This window comes from Syngnathus floridae, chromosome 5 (assembly GCF_059516105.1).
Source record: "Syngnathus floridae isolate MCC-2025c chromosome 5, RoL_Sflo_1.0, whole genome shotgun sequence".
In the NCBI taxonomy this organism is placed as follows: domain Eukaryota; kingdom Metazoa; phylum Chordata; class Actinopteri; order Syngnathiformes; family Syngnathidae; genus Syngnathus; species Syngnathus floridae.
The window spans coordinates 4,804,946-4,826,058 of NC_142417.1; the positions used below are offsets into that span (position 1 = coordinate 4,804,946).

Sequence of the window (21,113 nt, forward strand, 5' to 3'; positions counted from 1 at the left end):
CTTTGAGACAATTTATCATGGTCTACTTTTGAACTAGGGTGCAGACTTTATATTTCTACTCCTGGTGTGAATGCGAGTAAAAATGGTCATTAATATCTGCCCTGTGATTTAATGGATGAACATTTTAGAAAAAGAATACAAAAATAAATACACTCTAGCTTGAATAGACAGTGCAGCAAGTTTGACATGTTTACTTCAAACTGTTGGATAGGGCTACCAAAAAAGACAAAATCCACTTTGTCACAAATTAACATTTTTACAAATAAAACTAATGATAAAAAAATAACACATTAAAAATATTTTGCAGCATTTATGTGCCTTGGAGATGCTCTACAAAAAAAAAAAAACAACACAAGTAAAAACATGATCCAAGCAAGAAGATTCTTCTCTATTTTCAGTCTGTTTTTTTCTTGGCTAAATTGCGAGGCGAAGTCTTGAGCAAGTCTCTGATGCGAAGGTACGTCCCCGTGGCTTCAGCCACCTCTGTGAATTCGGGGGTGTCCTCGAAAGGCACGATTCCCTCGGCGAAGCGGCTCCGGTGGGGAACGGCTGACACCTTGGGAGTCAGGGTCTTGGGGGGCCTGTTTGCATCTTGGGAATCTGGACCGGTGCTCTGGGGACTGTCTTCTAAGGATTTGCTTGGACCAGGACTTTGGGGACCGTCATTTTGGGATTTGCTGGGACCAGGACTTTGGGGACTGTCCTTTTGGGATTTTCTGGGAACAGGACTTTGGGGACTGTCCTTCTGGGATTTGCAGGGACTGGGACTCAGGGGGCTAACCTCTTGTAATTTAAGTGGTGAAGGGCTTTCAGGACTTTCATTCTGAGATTTTTGAGGATGGTCTCGTTGGGATTTAAGTGCAGAAGGACTTTGTGCGCTGTTGTTCACAGATTGGGCAAGAGGGATGTTATCGTCTAAGAATTTGATCACAGCAGGACTTGGGGTACTGCCATCTTGGATTCCGGCCAGGCTAGGTGTGCCACCTTTCTGAGGACAAACTTCTCCAGGCAATATTTGAATCTCATCCTGAGAGTCACCCACTTTTACAAGTTTTTCCATTTCCGAGTCACCTCTTACTGGGGTGGACGCGCTGGGGGACCCCATCGCAGGGGTTCCGATCGCCGGCGTCTCTGGGTCACTACTGGTGGCCGTTTCTGCATTTTGGAGCGCCGCCCAGATCAGCCTCTGCTGTTCCTCCAGCTCCTCCAGGGTGAGCTCATCCTCCGTCCCCTCCCTGGCCTGGTCCACCACCACCCAGTGGGGCCCCTGCGCCGCTGGGGAGCCGTTGGTTGGCGTTGGGGGCGGCGTGCTTTTGGGCAAGGGCGGCGGCGTCGGGGTGTCAGGCGGTGTGCCGTGCGGAAGAGGCGGTGGCGAGCTGAAGCAAGGGGAGCCCAAGTTGCTGTGGCGGGGCGTGTGGTAAGGGGTTCCGGGATCTAGAGGGCAGGAATGTCAAACTTTTATTACGATGAACTTGCACCATTTGCAGGAGGAAAGTAAAAGAGGCTGCATATTGCAAAAATCTGCAAATAATTGATGCCCATTTCTGCCATGAAGAAAAAATAATTATGTGGGAAAACGCAAGAGAAAGAAGGATCAGGTAATAAAAATCAATAAAACATTGAACAGATTATTATAAATTCTTGCGAAAAACACAGGATATGTGTTCCCTACAGTAACCCCATTAACCAGCTATCACAAATTTAACATGAATATGATTTTGGGTTTACCTGATTCAATATCCATGTCGGAATTGTTTTCATGGCTGGACCGGGGCCGCTTCCTGCGTTGTTGGGACGAGTCCGACTCATGGGGCCTCTTCCTGCTTGGGCCGTCTGGCTGTTGACACGTCATTTACACAATAATGACACAAATAGAAGGTAGGCGAAGTGAAACACAATCAACGTTTCCAGTGTTTAGTGTTACCGAAGCAAAGTGGGTGGACAAGTAAGCGGCGTAGTTGTGCTTCAAGTGGTTGCTCTGCATGGGAACTGAACTGTAGCGCATGAATTCCTGCACGGAAGCACAAAAGACAAAACCTTTTCGTTTTTGCCCCTGACCTTTACATCGGTAACTGTGTCGTTAACTCACGTCTTTGACTTTATGTGGTGTGGGCACATTGAATCCAGGGAAATCCACCAGTTTGGAAACATCATAAGAGATGTTTTGTGTGCTGGTCATACAGGTGTCATTTGACACTAGACATCAAAACAACAGCGAGAGATTGTTTTTCACAAAAAAAAAAAAAAGATTCAGGGGAAGGGGGGAAAAAAAAAAAAAAAAAGAAATGCCCACATAAACAAACGTGACCAACTCATTCATTTGCGCCGCTTTCATTGTCACGTGGGTTGCTGGAGCCTACCCCAGATCGTGGGAAAATACGATACTTTGAATATTGACATCTTGGATGAAAAATTATGCAAATTCATTCTTGCTTTCAGAACATATCACGGAAACGTTTTTTTAATAAATGCCCATTACATGAATTGAAGAAACAACAAGTAGTCCTACCCTTTCCATCATAGAGCGTCAAACCCGAGTTCTCCATTTCGGCTTCCTTGAGCCAACCTGGCGGGTAGCCCAGTTGCCTCATGCGATAGATGAGCGGCGGCAAGGTGTTGGCGTCCAATCCCAGCGCGGACAAAAGCTCCTCGCTGCACACAACGACACACACATCACTTTACGAAAATGGAGCTTTACTTAAATCGCCAGCGTGTGCGACGGGCATTTCATGCCTCAAGACGCCCGGCTTGTATTTGGAGAAGCGCTCCTCCACCTCGTCTGCGTGGTAGCGCTGGTTACTGAGACCGGCCTGGCTCTGGTTGAACTCTTTTCTTCTCTCGTTGATGGCTGCCATGTCTTTGGGCTGACGACAGACAAGCGAGGCCACTGTACCGACTTCTTTTTTATAAAGGCAATAAGTTCTACGAACATGCGTTGACTCACCCTGGGGCAGTCTCTCATTTGATGCGCACTCGAGCCGCAGTTAAAGCACATAGACTTAGACCTGCCATACACAAATAATCAAAATTTAATAATTAGTAAATTAGTGAACTCAACGACAGGTTTTTCTAGACCACCTCTTTTCCTTCACGTCTATTTCTTGTCCATCTGTGCCAATAACCTGGCTGAAGACCTGCGGGTAGCTTTGCGCCACTTAAGGAAATGGCAATTCACAAAGGAGACACAAGCGACAACAGAGTGAGCGTTCTAAGGCTCCAAATGGCCCTGGGCTCAGCCGTGTCTTTAAGATACGTTGGAACTTCCCATCCGTCGGTTTGCTGAGGGTTGTCGTTAAACAGCGGCTGTCCCAATTTGTCCACACTGAAGCTGTCAAAGTACAACACGCTGCCCACCACCTGTCTCACACACAACATTTATGCAAAGATATGTCATTTACATTACATACATCATTGCTATGATGGAAAAATCCACATAGCGAAATGAAACCTAATGTGCTACAAAAACAAGTTAATTCTGTCCAGTGTTCTCAATAAATTGCTTGTTAAATGGGCAGCGACTGCTTGCAGCTCAAAAAGGCGGGAGAGGTGAGTGGCGGTGTTTTAAGTCGCTTACTAGTCGAGTCCGTTTGTTGCCCCATGAAATCAAAGTTAGTGGCTGCGTGCGTACTCACATTAAAAGCTTCGGATGTTGTTCTCGCGCTGGTGGAGGTCACCTTTTGTGGGTCTTCATCCAAGGCAAATGACGATGGCTTCACGGAGGACAAGTTTTTGGGGGTCAGATGGAAAGCAGAATTATTTATATATATATTTAATTATATATTATATCAAGACACACACACCTGAGGCTTCAGGTGTGATGATGCTGAGCGTCGATTGCGATTTTCCTCTTGATGGTGTTTCAGTATGACGCCACAGACGCTATCCTCGATTTCTTGACGACACTGCCTAGGAAAGAAACGTCTTAGTCAGTTTTTCTGGAAAAAGGACTTTCTGGATTAAATCCCACTTTAGAGATTTAGCCCCATCTTGAAACTCCACTTGGAAAACGTTATGTTGCTTTAAAACTTACTTTGATATGGCATTGTTGGAATAAATAATCTGCGCGATGGGGCCATCGACGTCGACATCGTCTATTGTGATTCCGCTGAAGGCAAACGGCAAACACACATAAGCCACAACTCTTCGAAATGAAACCCCACGACTGCCGTGTCATATTGTCACCTGGGCCGCATCAGGATCGTCAGCTTTCGCCTCAACAATTTATGTGAAGAACAAGATAAGGATGACAATACTTTGAAGGTTAAAAAAGTAACATATCCCACAATCCAATCTGAAGTAACTACTGTGCAGCATGACTTATATCGACCACGCCAATTACGACATATATGTGTAAATATACAAATCCGTACTCAAAAGTCGGGTGATAAGTCATTCGAAGTCCGTTATGGAGCGTTACTGCAAATTAACATTACATTCTTACCTAATGCATGTTTAGGACCATCTGTTTTGTGACAACCACTGCTACATGTAAGAGGCAAAACTTTTTGTTTATTTGTTAATCCAAGTTGTTCTTTAAAGTCTTGAATGATAACGATTTATCAAGACAAGGTAAACAGCACCACGTTTGCGTTTATGTGAAGTTCTCTTCACAATGCGAACCGACCGAAGGCGAAGTTTGTTGCTTGCAACCATAGCAACTGTGAACGGGAGGGCAGTCTCTTTGTCGATCGCTTTTGTTATGGGTGGGCGTTAAATCCCTAGTTGGAGTGATTTGGGGTGGTGGGGTGGGCATAAAGAAACCTTCCCTGACGGCTAACTAGCAGTTAGCATTGGAAATTGCTATGCGCGCGAATACCGCAAGGATATTCTCCTCTGTTAACTTTTCAATGGAGTCGTCGCGCTCGTTCAGGAGACTCCGGAGCCCCTGCGTCTTTTCATCTTCTGCCGTGTCGGCGTCGTTCTCTCCCGGGAAACGAATATGTGTGGGGGCCGGGGTTAAGTCATCCAGTTGTTCAAACAACTCCGCGTCTCCAAAATAGACTTCAGCCATTTTTTCCGTTGTACACCCGGGTCAAGGAGAGGAAGAGCATTGGTAAAAAATAGCTCGCGTTGATTGGTCAGATATGGCACGGCCCTATCACGTGACCTAAACGGTGGCTTGTATTGGTTTCTTTCTTTCTTTCTTTCTTTCTTTCTTTCTTTCTTTCTTTCTTTCTTTCTTTCTTTCTTTCTTTCTTTCTTTCTTTCTTTCTTTCTTTCTTTCGTCAGATTTCCAGCAGTGTAGACGCATCACGGCGTATTGCCGCCCTCTAGGGGGAGGAGGTATACCAAATCCTCGAATATCTGTACCTTCGAATCACGCAAAAATTCAGCTCTGCCTTTAAAATTCACGTCAAATTTGACAGGATGTCTCCGTTTTTTTTTTTTTTTTTATGGTGAGAGGCTACCCACGACCCTCGTGAGGATAAGCGCTTTGGACAATAAATGTATTTGATTACGTTCATAGCAATATAAAAATTGTTACAAAGCGATATACAACGACGAGACTCAATACAGGTTGAAGGTCGACCTTCTGACCACGTGGTGCAGGGACAACAACCTCCCGCTGAACGTCAGCAAGACCAAGGAGATTGTTGTTGGCTTCCGGAAAGGTCACACCCAACACCTGCCACTGACCATCGACGGTGCTGTGGTGGAGAGAGTGAGCAGCACCAAATTCCTGCGGGTGCACATCAGTGAAGACCTCTCCTGGACCAGCAACACTGCATCACGAGCGATGAAAGCTCAGCACCGCCTGTACTTCCTGCGGAACCTCAGGCGAACAAGTGCTCCACCAGCCATCATGACCACATTCTACCGAGGCACCACTGAGAGTATCCTCTCCAGCTGTATCGCTGTGTGGGGTGGAAGCTGCACTGAATACAACAGGAAAGCCCTGCAGCGCATAGTGAACAAAGCTGAAAGGATTATTGGTGCTTCACTCCTCTCCCTGAAGGACATTTACACCTCCCACCTCACCTGCAAGGCGACCACAATTGTGATCCCCGCTCAAAATTTGTTTGATCTACTGCCCTCTGGGTAGAGATACAGAAGCCTGCGCTCCCGCACCACCAGACTCACCAACAGCTTCTTACACCAGGCTGTCAGGATCCTGAACTCTCTCCCCCCTCGGCTGCATAACATCCTGGCCTTTTGGACCAGGATGGCTGCCTTGCACTACTCCACCTGTACTTTTGCGCTTTTGTACTGACTGTCTACTGTATGCACAATTGCACCATTTCAACCAAGTTACTCTTATTTATTCATTGTATGTGCCTTCTTATTTTTACTTTTTATATTGTTTACTTGAATGTTGTGTCCGTGGACCAATTGGGTCTAATGTCTTGTCTACAGCGTGGGATAGTAGGAAACGCAATTTCAATCTCTTTGTATGTCTTGACATGTGAAGAAATTGACAATAAAGCAGACTTTGACAATCATTTTTTTCAAAATTGTTACAAAGAGCAATTCAAAATGCACCTAAATGGCATCATGAGGAGGTCTGACAAATACTTGTACCTTGGGAGTAATAAATTATGATCAAATTGACCAGAGTATAAAATTCCCCTGTCCAAAAATCAGTAAACTATTAACTGAGTTAACAGGTGACACCAATTGTCTTTATTATTTTATTATTTTTTTTGTCAAATAAACATGTTAAAACAGATGGAATAATAATGCATGGTAAATTAAACAATAAGTAAATGAAATATAAGGAATCAATTATGAAAATGCATGGTTAACCTAAGAGAATAATAACATGGTAAATTGAGCAAAATAATAATAATGCATGGTCAATCATAATATCACATGTTAAGTCAAGAAGAATGCATGCTAACTTAATAACACATGGTAAATCTAACAAAAAGACTAATGCATGATTAATCAAGCATAATAATGCATGGTAAATTGAACAAAATAATAATATTGCATGGTAAATCATAATATCACAAGTCAAGAAGAATGCATGGTAACTTAAACAGAATAACACATGGTAAGTCTAACAAAAAGACTAATGCATGGTTAATCAATCATAATAATGCATGGTAAATTCAACAAAATAATATGGTAAATCACAATATCACATGTTAAGTCAAGAAGAAGAAGAAGAATGCATGGGAACTTAAACAGAATGATAACACATGGTAAATCTAAAAAAAAAAGACTAATGCATGGTTAATCAATCACAATAATGCATGGTAAATTGAACAAAATAATAATAATGCATAGTAAATCATATCACATGGTAAGTCAAGAAGAAGAAGAATGCATGGTAACTTAAAACAGAATAACACCACACGGTAAATCTACCAAAAAAACTAATGCATGGTTAATCAATCATAATAATGCATGGTAAATCAATCGGTCAATCAAAATGCATGGTAAACCGAGCAGAATGATCATGCAAGGTTCATATGATTACTCGCAACTTCCATTGGTACCTTTTATATCCAGCGCATAACGCGCTGTGGGCATCTTACACATGTAGCCGTTTAATTCCATGCAGGACATCTTCTTCCATTTGCCAGACTGAAAGTCAACATGAGATTGATTTTAAATCTAAACTTGTCTTCGGCGAGTGGGTCAATCTACCAATCTGCACCTACCTGGCTCAAGGCGGCCACGCAATTCTCCAGGCCGGTAGGTTTTCCCGGAGGAGCCCAGTTGGTGAAGGTCGGCACCTTCTGGCGGTCCGACCACACGAATCTGCCGCGATCGACCAGGTCGTTCAGTCCGGTCCACGTGTCTCCAGGGGCTGCAGAGGACCAACGGTAACAGAGCTCTCATTCGCTTTCCAGATATGGCAGATATCGAGCAGATGCGAGCGACGCTTAGCGAGCGCACGCACCAAGCTTCACGAGGTCGTGCAGCCAATCCCGCTCAACCTCGGAGAGGATAAACACCAGCTCGGCATCGAGACTCCTGCAGGACTGTTGAGCGTCGTGCCAGTTCTTTGTATCATCAAAACGTTTGTAGCAGAAGTCCGCAAACTCCTCCCAGTCAGGTCCCAAGCATCTCGGCTCTGCGTGCAAGATGGCGTCACGTGAAGAAATGCTTTCTATTCTGGACATTCGACTCACCCATGTCAGCAAAAGTGAAAGACGGAGACGGATCCCAGTTGTCAACATATCTGCAGACAGTAAAGTGAGAATGAGCCGGGCGTCTTTGGACTCGCCACTGAAAGCGCACCACGCACACTGTTGAGTTGATTCCGTTACAGGTGGAGCCTTTGAAGGCTTTCTGTGGTGGTTTCTTCAGCAAAGTCACATCTCCTCCAATCTCAATGACGCCCGAGTGAATAGCAGCGGCGCAGATGTTTGAGTCCTGCACTCAGAGAACGTCTCAGCCATACAGCAAGAACTCCGCTTGCAGGTCGTGCGGTAATTAACATACTTGGTCATAGATCCGTGTTCCGTAGACCTCGTAGTCAGCTTGGGCGCAGCCCAGTGGGCACCGGACCCTGCGGACGTAGTTTGCTCAGTAAGGAGGAGGCCTTTCGGCAAGAAATATACCAAGTCTGACTCACGTCATTGGACCGTCGAGGCTGAGGTTGGTGGCTGTGCTGCTGCACAAGATCTCTGTGGGTCAGAAGGGAAAATCAAAGCCCGTTTCTTGCTAGTTTCTCACTGCACTCCAAACGTCGTACTCACCGCGAGCGCTGTCGTCAGACGTGCACCCAAAGACGTCAAAGCGTAGGCCCAAAAACATTGGCAGGAGGCGGACATACTGTGCGAACACGGGCCTGGTTAGGATATACGTCCCCACAGAAGGCTGGAAACAAAACACACGCGTTTGCAATGAATGACAACAGCCTGGACGACAAAGTCGAGAGTCAGCGACCGCTCACCTGTACTGGGTGGCGATACCAAGTCACTCCGTCAATACTGAATTGCATCTCAAATACGCTGGAACTTTGAAATTGGTATGTACAGCTCTGGGTCTTGACGCCTGTCACCTTGAAGTTCTGACCGAGGTTCACCTGGATCCAGCTGTCGACTGAGGGCGGAAGGCATTCCATCAGGATACCAAACTACCAGCAACAACGACGGACGGAGAGCTGTGGGTTTTTTTTTTTTACATACAGATTTTGGACGGTTTCCAGCAATCGCTGCCCCCCAGACGCGCTTTGTGAGGTTCGGCATTGATCGCAGAGGAAGAGGCTGAAAGAGAGGAGTCTGGGATTCTCCCGTCAGCGATGCCCAGACTATCAAGACACACTGAGGAAAGACAAAAAAAAAAGACAATGTGGAAGGAACGCTCGCTCATTCATTCTCATGTCTGGTCACCCGTTCCTAGCCGACGCGCTATCTGGGGATCCGTTGGATTCTTTCCTTGGCACATCATCCATCGTGTGTGCCGCAAGTGTCAGGATGTGAAGCCCACCTTTCTTCTCGCAGCTGTAGACGACGTGGAGGTATTTGGAGACACCAGGGCAGGAGTCCGTATCCGTAAGGTAAATGGGGCAAATCTGATAGTTGTCACACAATCCTCTGAAGCGACGGAGAGCCCCTTCCACCCTGCAGTCATCTGCAAGTGACAACACGCCACCATTTCACACGCATTTTATTCGCACACTTGCATACTGACTTCAACTTGTCACAGGACGTAGGGGATTTTAATGGTTAATGACTATTAGAAAAAGAGGAATCCAAAAAGCGCCCGGCTTAGCTCTTTTTCATCGTTTTGTATTTTTATTCAAAGAAAAAGTCAAGTAAACACCTTCTATTGCCATCGCTCACACGTCCATTCATGTTGATATTGAGTTATACGTTACAAACGAGTTACCACCAACGCTGACGGCGTGTGAAAACCTCGTGACAGAAACGGCTGCAGGACAGCGAGCCAAAAACAACGATGCCACTGGAGGATTCTTACCGCGTGATCCGCCGCCACTCGGACAGACGTCGCTACGCTTCCGTCCATGGAAAGCCGACCGTATGTGGATGACTCTTTCATCGGGACAATCAAGGGATTTCCGATCATCTTGGCAGAGAAGTTCCTCCTTGTAGCCTGTGAAAGCACAACCGTTGACTTCTCTCCGTCTTTTTTTTACAGAGACGTTGAAGGCGACTTACCATCATGTGGCGGCAGCTGTTGTGTTCCTAAAAGTGGGAACCAGAACGCTGATGTCGACACGTGATGACGGTCCACCGCGGGGCGTCACATCTCACTTACCTCTTTTCTTGCAGACATAGCCTTTCTTCTTGGCGCACTTGTCGCGCTTCCAGTCGCCGCTGCCAGTGAGAAAGGAAAGACATTTCCCCCCTTTAGTGACACCTGGACGGAGGGAGACAAGATCTAAGCGTTCATCCGTTCCTCCAAAGTGCAGCTGACAACCGCCTCAGCCCGACCTGCACTTGAGTGGCGGTAAGAGAAGGGGGATCTGTCAGTCCACTTGTTGCCGTCACGCTTGTTGGAAGCGTCGGCGCCCAACCACAGGGAGGCATCACCCATCAGAATGTTGGTGATACCTTTGGATCCCAAAGAGAACATGCAAGATTATTCCATAACGACTCAACACTTGACTCTGCACTTCACCTTGATGGATGTGTCACGGCCGTGACAAAGCGCTAACAATACTGCAACAAAGGGTCAAACAACAAAAACAACAACCAAGCAACGCTGGCCATATCTCGGGTTTATCAGGTTTTGAGTTGGAAAGGAAGGCGTATCAGGAAAAAAAAGTTTTTTCTCAAAGACTCAAAGACTCAAATTCATGGCCAGCCCGTGTACGAAGACATGCCGCTTTTTTCGATTTACTTTAGCTTCTATTTCTTGTTTGCTTCATGTTGGAAAATAAGAATTGATCCACTTGTTTATGGCCAATATATTTTAATTCATGGCCTCCTACGGTGTACGAAGCGCTGCTCGTGCGAGTCGGCGATGCTGAGCAGGTTCCCTTGGCGGCCTTTGCAGTCGGCTTGCGCCTCCTGCCAGGTCTTGGTGGGCTGGCGGATCATCAGGTAACAGAAGTCATTGGTGGGGTCGTCCACCCACCAGCCGCATTTGTCAGTCCAGCCTGCGGGACAGCCGGCGCAGGAGGGCAAAACAGCATAAGACAACGTAGAAGACGGCGAAAGTGCGAGACACCTACCGTGTTGGTTGACTAATGGTGGCAGCTGTCGACGCCCTCCGCGCTTGGCTGCATGGTAAAGGAGGGCGAATGAGCAAGTGCATGAAGGAGCGCTCGGGAGAGACATTTTTGCACCTGTTTTGCAGACAAATGGCCGCTTCGTTGTGCAGGAGCTGCCGCCGATCTTCCCAACAGAATTTGGGAATGCGCAGTCCTCCGTGGCGCCATCTTGCCACCCGGCGTAGTCCTGTGGACAACATGAGGGCGTTGGACCCTCAGCTTCCCAACGCCCTTCCTCCGTGCAATTGTTGTGCTCAAATTTCAACTTTCCCAACCTAGCTCGTGCAGAATGACTTTTCCAAAGTCCCTCAGCAATTTACTTACAAAAGTTGTTCCGTCACTATACTCATAGTTGTTGCTTTTCTTCTTCAGTCCCAGCCAAGAATACCAAACGCTTTGCGAGTGATCTTGAGGAAAGGAAGGACAACAAGAGCTTCAGGGCAAGAAGAGCTTCAGCTAAATGACGGCAGCTTTGTGGGACCGACGACTGCGGCGGTTTGTCTTAGCGCTCACCAAACACGAATTGAGCCTCTTGCTGTGAGTGGACGCTAGCCAGGTGGCCTCTCTGGGCAACACAGAACTTCTCGGCATCCTCCCAATCTTTGTGCAGCTTCGAGTAAAAGTAGCAATGATCGCCATACAGTAGGTTGCCATTGTCGCAGGTGGAAGCTGAGGCCACAATGGAGAACATTGAGGAGGAAAGATGGTTAAAGTGCAAATAAGCCTGCTGCAACTCACTCTTCACGACAGCAAGACCACTTTTGGGGGAACACGTCCGTCCCTCCGGGCAGCCTGCAAAAGAAAAAAAAGAAAAAGCCCGTTTGCGCCTTTCAACGGCAACGTGACCGCAGACGTGCAGGCTTACTCAGCGGCCGTTTGCACATGTAGGCCAACGAGGAATCACAGGAGCCAGACATCCACTCGCCGGGCTGACCCCTTCCCCCCTGGTTGACGTAGGCGCAGGACGCAACGTCGGCGCTGTCGGTAGATTAAAAAACAAAAAGGAATTTTCCTTGAGTGCTCATTCTCAAAATTGGTTCCAGAACCTTTACGCGTGTCCGCCTGACCAGAACAAGTTGTCACATCTTACCTTTCGTCTTGATTTGGGGCCCAGTTGGTGTGTGTCATATTCTCGCCATCGGACCAGGTCAGATTCTGGCTCCCGCCTTCAAAGCGACACCAGACGTCGTCGCATTTCTGGGTGGGAAAAAAGAAAACGGTTCCAGTTGTTGCCGCAGAGTCCACTGCCGCTTCCGTCTCACCTGGTTGGAGAGTCCCAGCCAGAAGCGGGTGTCCTTGCCCATGGTGTCCTTCACAAAGTCCTCCTCGGCCGAGGTGGTGATGGAGAGCAGGTCGCCGCCCTCCCAGACGCAGTGGTGCCAGGCCCCCAGCCAACCATTGGGCTCCTCCACCTTCTTGTAGCAGTTGGTGCCGTGCGCGAGCCACCCGTGAGCACACTTGCTGGCTGAGGGCACAATTTGGGCAACAGATCAGAGCGCACTCCTGTTTTTGCTCTTCAGTCCACCATTTTGAGCTAAGGGCAATTTGCAGGTCGCGGTTGGCCAAAACTTGTCTCGCACATGTTTTCAGGCAAATTGGAAGATCCGGGACTCGACTTGTTAGGTTAGCCCAGTGCTTCCTGGGGACACCGGGGAACACGCTTTTCTTTTGGGTGTACTAGATGAGAGTAATTAGACATCCACTGCAGTAGGTGGCGGTATCACTGGAAGAGTGTGCGCAAGGAGTCGCCGCTCTACAGTGGAGAGCGCACGGAACAGAGCAGGTGAAAAAAAGTGCAGTGGAACACCATAGAAAAATATTGAGAAATCATCCCACTTTGTGAATGCTACTTTAGTCATTCAGCAAGCACTGTAAGCATCATATAAAGCAGCGTACCATATTGAGTGCAAAAAAAAAAAAAAAAACACGCCATGGCAGAAGAGCCGTGGAGTGCTGCCTCGTTTTGATTAAAGAACAGCACAAATTGTTTTATGTATTTTTGTAAGTTACATTTTTTTTTATATCTTGTGCTCCTGAGTTAATGTTGCTGATTACTTTGAATATTATTTATTGTTGTTATTTAATACTATGTATGTTTATTATGTTATTGTATTTTCTTCAGCATAAAATGGCAGTTGCTCAAGAATGTTTATAGTTTGAATACTTATAATTTTTTATTTCAGGCAGTGATGCACTTTGATCTGTTACAGACTAAAAACAATGTTAATAATAAAGTTATTCTTTATTGTAAGTTGATCTTTTTTTATTTATATTTCGTTTGCTTTAATGTTACTAACATGGAGGGGGCGCAAAATGTTTTCTTCTCCCTGGGGGGGGGGGCATCACAGAAAATAATTGAGAAGCACTGGGTTAGCCCTATGGCATCAGAGACGTTTACAATTTGAAATGTTCCCTACAAAAAAAAAAAAAAATCACCTTTGTAAAGCACGCTTGTGAAACAAACATCGCCACATGCGAGTCAACGTGAAAAACATTCAAGTACATTTGCGGACTTAATAAAATAAGAAAAATTGCACAGAAGTTGTGACTAATTTTGTCGGGCTGCTTACCGTCAGAAGACAGCGAAAGTTCTGCCACTCCTGCAAGAGGAAAGGCAAAGACGGACGTCAGGGCAAAGACTGACGTCAGGGCACAGACGGGGCAAAGACGGCCGTCAGGGCAAAGAACGGCCGTCAGGGCACAGACGGACGTCAAGGCACAGACGGACGTCAATGCGCGATGACGGCCAGCAGAGCATACAACTTACCTTTTTTCATCTTCTTGCAGACGTAGCTTCTCTTCTCGTCGCACGTGTCGTGCTTCCAGACGCCGTTGGCAGTGAATAAGGAAAGACACTTGCCCTCTCCGGGGTCACCTGGAGGGAGGGAGGGAGGGAGGGAGACAAGATCTCAGCGCTCCGCCGTTCATCCTAAGTGCAGCCGATAAGCATCAGACATGCTTTCAGACCGACCTGCACTCGAGTGGATGTAAGTGAACGGGGATCCGTCAGTCCATTGGGCGTCATGTTCCGTGGTGGAGACATCGGCGCCCAACCACAGAGAGGGCAGAGACATGACGTAACCTGTGGACCCAAGGCAAAGGTGAAACAGGATCTAATAATAATAAATTATATTTCTAACGCACTTTACATTCGGAGGAATCTCAAAGTGCTACATTGCAAGTAAAAACAAGAAAACAAAGCAAGGACAAGTATAAAACAACTGGACGACAACTAGGATATGAGAACAGGAATTACGGAAATGCTAGAGTAAAGAGGTGAGTTTTAAGTCCGGTTTTGAAAGTCAGTGGATTGGGGTGCTCTTAGGTGGATCTTCCAGAGATACGCTTTACTGACCCGCTCATTGAGCCCATGAAGCGCATTTTGGAACGACACCATTCATTCGTTTGTTCGATTGATTCATTCAGTCATCCATTCGTACATTCATTCATTCGTCCGTCCGTCCATCCATCCATCCATCCATCCATCCATCCATCCATCCATCCATCCATCCATCCATCCATCCATCCATCCATTCATTCATTCATTCGTGACACCAACAAATGGCCGCCTACCATGTACAAAGGTCTGCTCATGGTTGTCGGTGATGCTGAGCAGGTTCCCGTGGAGGCGTTGGCAGTTGGCTTGCGCCTCCTTCCAGGTCTTGGTGGGCTGGCGGATCATCAGGTAGCAGAAGTCGTTGGTTGGGTCGTTCAGCCACCAGCCGCATGCGTCAGTCCAGTCTGCAAGCCAGACGGTGTAAGACAGTGCAAGACAGCGTAAGACACCGACAGTGCGGCACACCTACACGGTTGGCCAACTAATAGTGGCAGCTGTAGAGGCCCCTCGCGCTTGGCTGCAGAAAAAGGGGAGCGAATATGAGCAAATGCTTCACCTATCCAAAAGGGGCCCTCGGGAGGGATGTTTGCACCTGTTTTGCAGACCGTTGATAATCTGCTGTGGCAATCAAGGCTTCTCTTCAGGTATTCGTTGGAACCCAAATAAGAACACTCACCACCATAGGACACGCTGTAAGTTTTTTTGTAGTCCTGCGGATGAGATTTTGGACAGAACTTTGGCGTGTTACATTTGATGTGGTCATCTTCCCGCCGCTTTTCCTCACTTGCAGCGTTTTTGTACCTTCTCTCATTAAAGTTTCACTTTGGTTGTTTGTTTCACTTTGGCAGTCAAACCAGTATGAACATTGCGATAAAACATTGTGCCCGCCCTGGCAACCCAAATAAATGTCTGGGGAAAACATGCACAAAGCAACTAACCCTGAAGACCTAAAGACAAACCCGAGCCACCATCCAGGATATATCATCTTAACCGCCTCCTCTCTAAAATCAGAGTGCCAATACTTTGAAAGCGGCTGCCCGATGCCTCTTGACAAGACGGATGCCTGCAACACGACTTTTCCAAAGGCCTTCAGCAATCAATCCACTTACAGAAGCTGTTCCATCAGTCCACCCGTAGTTGTAGCCCATTTTCTTTTCTCCCACCCAAGTTAATCCGTACTTTGCGTGATCTTGATGAAAGGAAGGAGAACAAGAGCTTCAGGTCAAGAAGAGCTTCAGCCAAATGACGACTGTGGCGGTTCTTCTTGGTGCTCACCAGTAATGAATCGGGCCTCTTGCTCGGAGTGTATGCTAGCCAGGTGGCCTTGCCGGGCGACACAAAACTTCTCGCCATCCTCCCAAGTTCTAGACCTTGCGTCAAAAAGATAGCAATCATCGCCATAAAGGAAGTTGCCATCGTCGCAGTCGGAAGCTGAGGCCACAAAGAAAAACATTGAGGAGGAAACCATGACGAGATGGTGCAAACAAGCGTGCTCCAACTCACACATCACTTCAGCAGGACCACTTTTGGGGGAACACGTCGGGCAGTCTGCATAAAAATAGACCTGTTTGAGCTTTTCTCCTTTCAAAGTCAACCTGATTACAAACGTGCAGGCTTACTCTGCGGCTGTTTGCACATGTAGGCCAATGAGGAAGCGCAGGAGCCAGACCTCCACTTCCCAGGTGAAACACGAGTTCCTTGGTTGACGTAGGCGCAGGACGCGACGTCGGCGCTGTCGGTAGATGAAAAAAAAAGGAACATGTTCCTATTTTTCTTTGAGTGGTCGTTCTCAAAATTGGTTCCAGAGCCTTTACGTGTGTCCGCCTGACCAGAACAAGTTGTTACATCTTACCTTTCGAGTTGATTTGGGGCCCAGTTGGTGTGGTTCATTGTCTCGCCATCGGACCAGGCCAGCTTCTGGCTCCCGGCTTCAAAGTGACACCAGACGTCGTCGCATTTCTGGAGGGGAAAAAAAACAAAACAGTCCCGGTTGTCGCTGCAGAGTCCACTGCTGCTTCCGTCTCACCTGGTTGGAGAGTCCCAGCCAGAAGCGGGTGTCCTTGCCCATGGTGTCCTTCACAAAGTCCTCCTCGGCCGAGGTGGTGATGGAGAGCAGGTTCCCGCCCAGCCAGACACAGTGGTGCCAGGCCCCCAGCCAACCGTTGGGCTCCTCCACCTTCTTGTAGCAGCTGGACTCGTGCTCGAGCCACCCGGGAAGACACTGTTTGGCTGAGGGCACAATTTGGGGATCAGGTGGACAGATCAGAGCACACTGATGGAACACTTGCATGTTTTTACTCTGTGCTCTTCATTGGGGGCATCTCAACCAAATGCAGGAGGATTCTGTCAGGGGTGGGGGATGGGGGGGCCAACGCCCATTGTCGCTTTGGCCCCTTCCAAAAACTTGCCCGTCCTTCATTTTTGGGTCCAGCTAGCGCCATGGAGCAAAGTGGAGCTGCTGATTGTTCGCATAAAAGCATCACTTACGCCTGCCAAGGATTGCACACAATTGCCCCAAAGTGAAGATACCAAGCTTCAGATGTAAAGTGGGGCAAAAAGTATGTAGTCAGCCACCAATGGTGCAAGTTGTTCCACTTAAAAGATGCCATCATCGTCATCATCATCATCTTCACCCTCAGCAATTGCCCCACCCAGCAGTTACGCACGTGTGGCATATCGATGACCAATGACCTAGGCTCAAATCAGGTCATCATACATTTCACCACTGGAGGGTGCTAAAGCACAACGCAACTCAATCGAATGGAACACGTTGCAACAGTTGTACCGCTCCCCCCCCCCCTTCTTAGCTCAAGAAGAGCCCGTCCTTCCTTATATCAAAGTACAAAGCCAAGCAAGCCAGGCTGGACTGAGTGTTTGATGAAGAAGAAAGGCTTTAAACTGCGGGCTCAATCAATCGATCGATCAATCAATCAATCAATCAATCAATCAATCAATCAATCAATCAATCAATCAAATCTAATAAGCATGGACTCGGAGGGGCAAATGCAATCATTCAGATGCGCCCTGAGATTCACTAGGAGAAATGAACACGCACTGAAATCATTGTCTCATAAAAGTCCTACTCAATTTTGCAATCTTTGAAAACATTATGCCGACACATTTTGATGATGCACAGCGTTATTATGAACTGCACAACTGTGTTGCAACTTTTTTGCGTGTGATGATAACAGACCAAACACGAAGGTGTATTATTAATAATATAATTACAATATAATTAATACAACAATGATTATGATCTAGATTTAGATCATAATAACCATGATTTTTTTATAACAGAGGTGCTAAGAAATATCTATTGTATAAAGGGGCTGTAAGAAATTATTGCTAATACTGTATCAAGGACTGTAAGAAACTATTAATAATAATGACTAATAATGATTATTATTCATTATAATTAGCTCATATAAATCATGAAAAAACTCTTATAATAGGGGCGCCAAGAAATATCTTGTCTATATACACTTGTGCATAATCTTTTGTATAAAGGGCTGTGATAAATTATTATTCCGATTTTTTATTATTATTATTATCATCATTATTAATAATAAATGTATTACTTTTATTATTATTATTAACTACTATTATCACTATTATCATTATTATTATTATATATCATTTATTATTGTGTCTTGTTGTCATTCTCTGTCTTAAACCCTAACGGTGCAACTCATCTACGGAAATGTCACAAAGTCTAATCAGCCGCTCCTGAATTCCAAGTGTGCCCATGTTTTAAGAAAAAAAAGATACAAAAAAACAGAGCGAAGGAAAAACAAAAGTAACGCGGAAAAAAAGAGATGGAAGGAAAAGCCCAGTGACGCGACAGCACATATAAACACATTCGGTTTTCAAAATTAAAGGATAGAATATTTTGATGTTATATGCTCAACTTCAATACATCATACTGATAGCCAGTGCGCACTTACAATTCAGAAACGGCTCGTTTGCCGCCGTAAAAAAATAAAAATAAAGCCATGACACTTGACTCAACGGTTTTAGCTCGTCATTTCAAACTCAAGTAGCTCGTTCGTTCGGACATAACAGCAGCACACATGAATGACGAAAATGAGGATAAAGGCAAGCCTCGATAACAAGAAAGGTCCGGTCCGGGACAATTGACCGCGGCGCAAAGCAATTAGGCTCCTCTCAAACCAAGTTGTACACAGCAACGACATCAAAGTGTCCGAATAATGAGGATTCTTCAAAGTTCATTAAAGTGGTTGACGTCCAAATTTGTGACATTGCAATGATTTATTCTTTATCTCAAGCACCAGATGCAGTCATGCGAACTCACAGTACAGTACATTCCATCGGTTCTCCAGCTCTTTACTGTTGTTTTAATGGACTAAAGATACAAATTGCTTACCTGAAGCACATGTCCCATATATGCCAATCAGGAGAAGTACACACTTTAGTTTATTCCACATCTTGGAGGAAAATCCCCCCTCTCAGCGGGTCGCAACGGTTGGAGTCGGGAGAAAAGAAATGATAAGTCGCCTCACTGAGAATAGCTAGTTGATTTTAGTCCAGTGAAAAATGGACGTTTGGTGCACCCTGCTCCGAGCCAGAGGCAGGCCACGCCCACACGCCGCCTACGTCAAACACATCACAGTCAAAGGTAGTCATCACAAAGCACTCTCAAGCGACGTGAGGAGTGGCGCGCGCGCGCGCAGCCACGCCCACATGCCGCGTACGTCAAACACGTCACATTCGAAGGTAGTCATCTCAAAGCACTCTCAAGCGACGCGGGGGAAAAAAAAAAGAAAACAGCACTGCAACCTTTGATTCCTTTATTTTTTTGTAACTTTGTAAATGTTCTGGACGTGAACAACAGCGAAAAGCAGTCTACTCATTTAACTGTAAATATAAATAATTAAATCCAAGTGTGAAAGTTGGAATTCAATGAGGTGTCACTCAATTTATGTTCAAGGGTAGACAAGACTACAGAAGCTTTTCCATTCACGCCTCTCAGAATTCATGTTGATTTTCAGAGAACATGAGAAAATACATTTAGCCGACGTGCTTTTGAATGAAAATGAAAGATGAGCAAATTAATCTGAGAGAAATGAGGGGAAAGCGTCTCCAATTGAGCCTCGCAGGCCTCGAGTGCAAAAGCACAAAACATATGTAGAATACTTTTTATTCATAATATCTATGATATAAATATGATCATAAAAAGTATCATATTTTTTATTGAATCTTTGATTCAACTCCTCTCCAGCCCATCCTACTTTGTAGCAAAGTGACTAGATTTGAGGAGAAGGGCGTGACTTGTTTGCCACCCATGCAGAGAAACCTGGAATTGAGTGAAACGGAACCGAGTGGCTATTCCATTGACAATGTATGCAATAAATAATGCAAATTTTGAAAACCAACGTGACATTTTCTTTCATTTTTACAGCAGGTCACAATGGGAAGCAATTGATCAGTATTAAGCAACAAAAGGAGAAAACAAAAATCCACTGATCGACCAGTAAGCCTGACTATTTCATGATGATCTTGAGGTCGACTAAACCGGTCTAGAAAGGGGGCTCGGTTTTCAACAAGAGGGAGCAGACACACAAACGGCAACACTGCTTGTTACTTATGTTGCGAGTCCAAGGTTGCCTGAAACCAGGGGGCGGGGCCGAGTCGTTCCTTCCGACCGGCAGACACGTGACAGCACCACACAGCAATGGCGAACAAATTGAAAAATGACTTTGGACTCCTCACACTCCTTTGGCTTTGCTGCGGGGGAGTCATCAGAACGTTCAAGGACCGATAAGCCTTTCAACAAGAAGGCGCAGACACACAAACGGCCACGGCGCTTGTTACCTATGTTACACCTGCGTGAAGCTGGCCCCCTACCCCACGCAACGTTGAAGGAAAACAGTTTATTTTGTTTGTGCCGTAAAAAAATTCGTTTGTGCTGCAACGCAATGTTTTAGTTATGAGACTTTATTTTATAGGTCATCCCGAGTCCACCCGGCGCCCCATCAGCTCCAAATGAACCCAAAATGGCTACCGCTCGCTTGCGCTCCAAAAACCTTCGTACGTTTTCGTAGCTATTACTTGAATTACTGCCAAATGGACCCAAAATGGTACCGTGTGTTTTTTGTATTTCTTAGAAGTGTTCCCGTTTTGTTGCAAGTTAAAAAGTCGAGGGCAGGTGAGCATCCAAAACGTGTATGTTTAAAGAAGCAAAATGTCGCCATCTGTCAGTGGCTCAAGTCCACTGCATTAAGGATCCGTCGTCATCTGACACTCAAGGACTTGGCAACCACAGAGGCTGTCAAAAAGAACGTTCTTTTATACGATATTGTGTGCTTATGATACTTGTAGTATCGTTTGCCTGCAATTAAATCTTTATGATGTGACCCTTTGTTATTTCTGCTTGCGTAAATGTATGTTTTGAGTTAGTTTGCTTCCCTTGTATTATGATGTGTGAAGGTTTGTCCAATCCTAGGATTACAACTAGTGGTCTGTACAATCAAAAGCTTTCCAAAGCGAAAAAAAAAAAAAAAAAAAAAGAGGTACCACAGTGTGAATGAAAAACCCCCCAGATGTATTTTATGTAGCCCATTTGCAATTTAGGTCAGTTCGGTTCAGTGCTTCAAAAGTTCAGTGCACATCTTTGCATGAAAC

At 45.9% G+C, this 21,113-nt stretch overlaps 2 protein-coding genes across 2 annotated transcripts; both read right to left on the reverse strand.

Moving 5' to 3' along the window:
* Positions 1–93: 93 nt before the first annotated feature.
* On the reverse strand, positions 94–5,055 carry zcchc8 (zinc finger, CCHC domain containing 8). Its single transcript, XM_088375301.1, has 14 exons — positions 4,825–5,055; positions 4,183–4,222; positions 4,031–4,105; positions 3,801–3,906; positions 3,633–3,710; positions 3,254–3,357; positions 3,079–3,144; positions 2,945–3,005; positions 2,734–2,864; positions 2,510–2,652; positions 2,090–2,196; positions 1,925–2,011; positions 1,729–1,837; positions 94–1,434 (listed from the first exon to the last, which is right to left on the reverse strand). The coding sequence occupies exons 1-14, from the start codon at positions 5,009–5,011 to the stop codon at positions 395–397; spliced, it is 2,334 nt and encodes a 777-aa protein (XP_088231427.1). The 5' UTR covers positions 5,012–5,055; the 3' UTR covers positions 94–394.
* Positions 5,056–6,615: 1,560 nt separating this feature from the next.
* LOC148397667 (C-type mannose receptor 2-like) lies at positions 6,616–19,170 on the reverse strand. The gene is made up of 37 exons (XM_088376468.1): positions 18,856–19,170; positions 16,498–16,700; positions 16,324–16,430; positions 16,091–16,203; positions 15,975–16,019; positions 15,747–15,902; positions 15,581–15,660; positions 15,064–15,181; positions 14,941–14,988; positions 14,708–14,875; positions 14,106–14,216; positions 13,902–14,009; positions 13,705–13,734; positions 12,397–12,599; positions 12,225–12,331; positions 12,000–12,112; positions 11,873–11,926; positions 11,648–11,803; positions 11,459–11,541; positions 11,210–11,321; positions 11,096–11,143; positions 10,853–11,020; positions 10,353–10,472; positions 10,177–10,278; positions 10,077–10,103; positions 9,877–10,011; positions 9,385–9,528; positions 9,084–9,218; positions 8,849–8,997; positions 8,652–8,772; positions 8,528–8,579; positions 8,395–8,461; positions 8,198–8,325; positions 8,082–8,131; positions 7,850–8,023; positions 7,608–7,756; positions 6,616–7,530 (listed from the first exon to the last, which is right to left on the reverse strand). The coding sequence occupies exons 1-37, from the start codon at positions 18,914–18,916 to the stop codon at positions 7,420–7,422; spliced, it is 4,056 nt and encodes a 1,351-aa protein (XP_088232594.1). The 5' UTR covers positions 18,917–19,170; the 3' UTR covers positions 6,616–7,419.
* Positions 19,171–21,113: the final 1,943 nt, after the last annotated feature.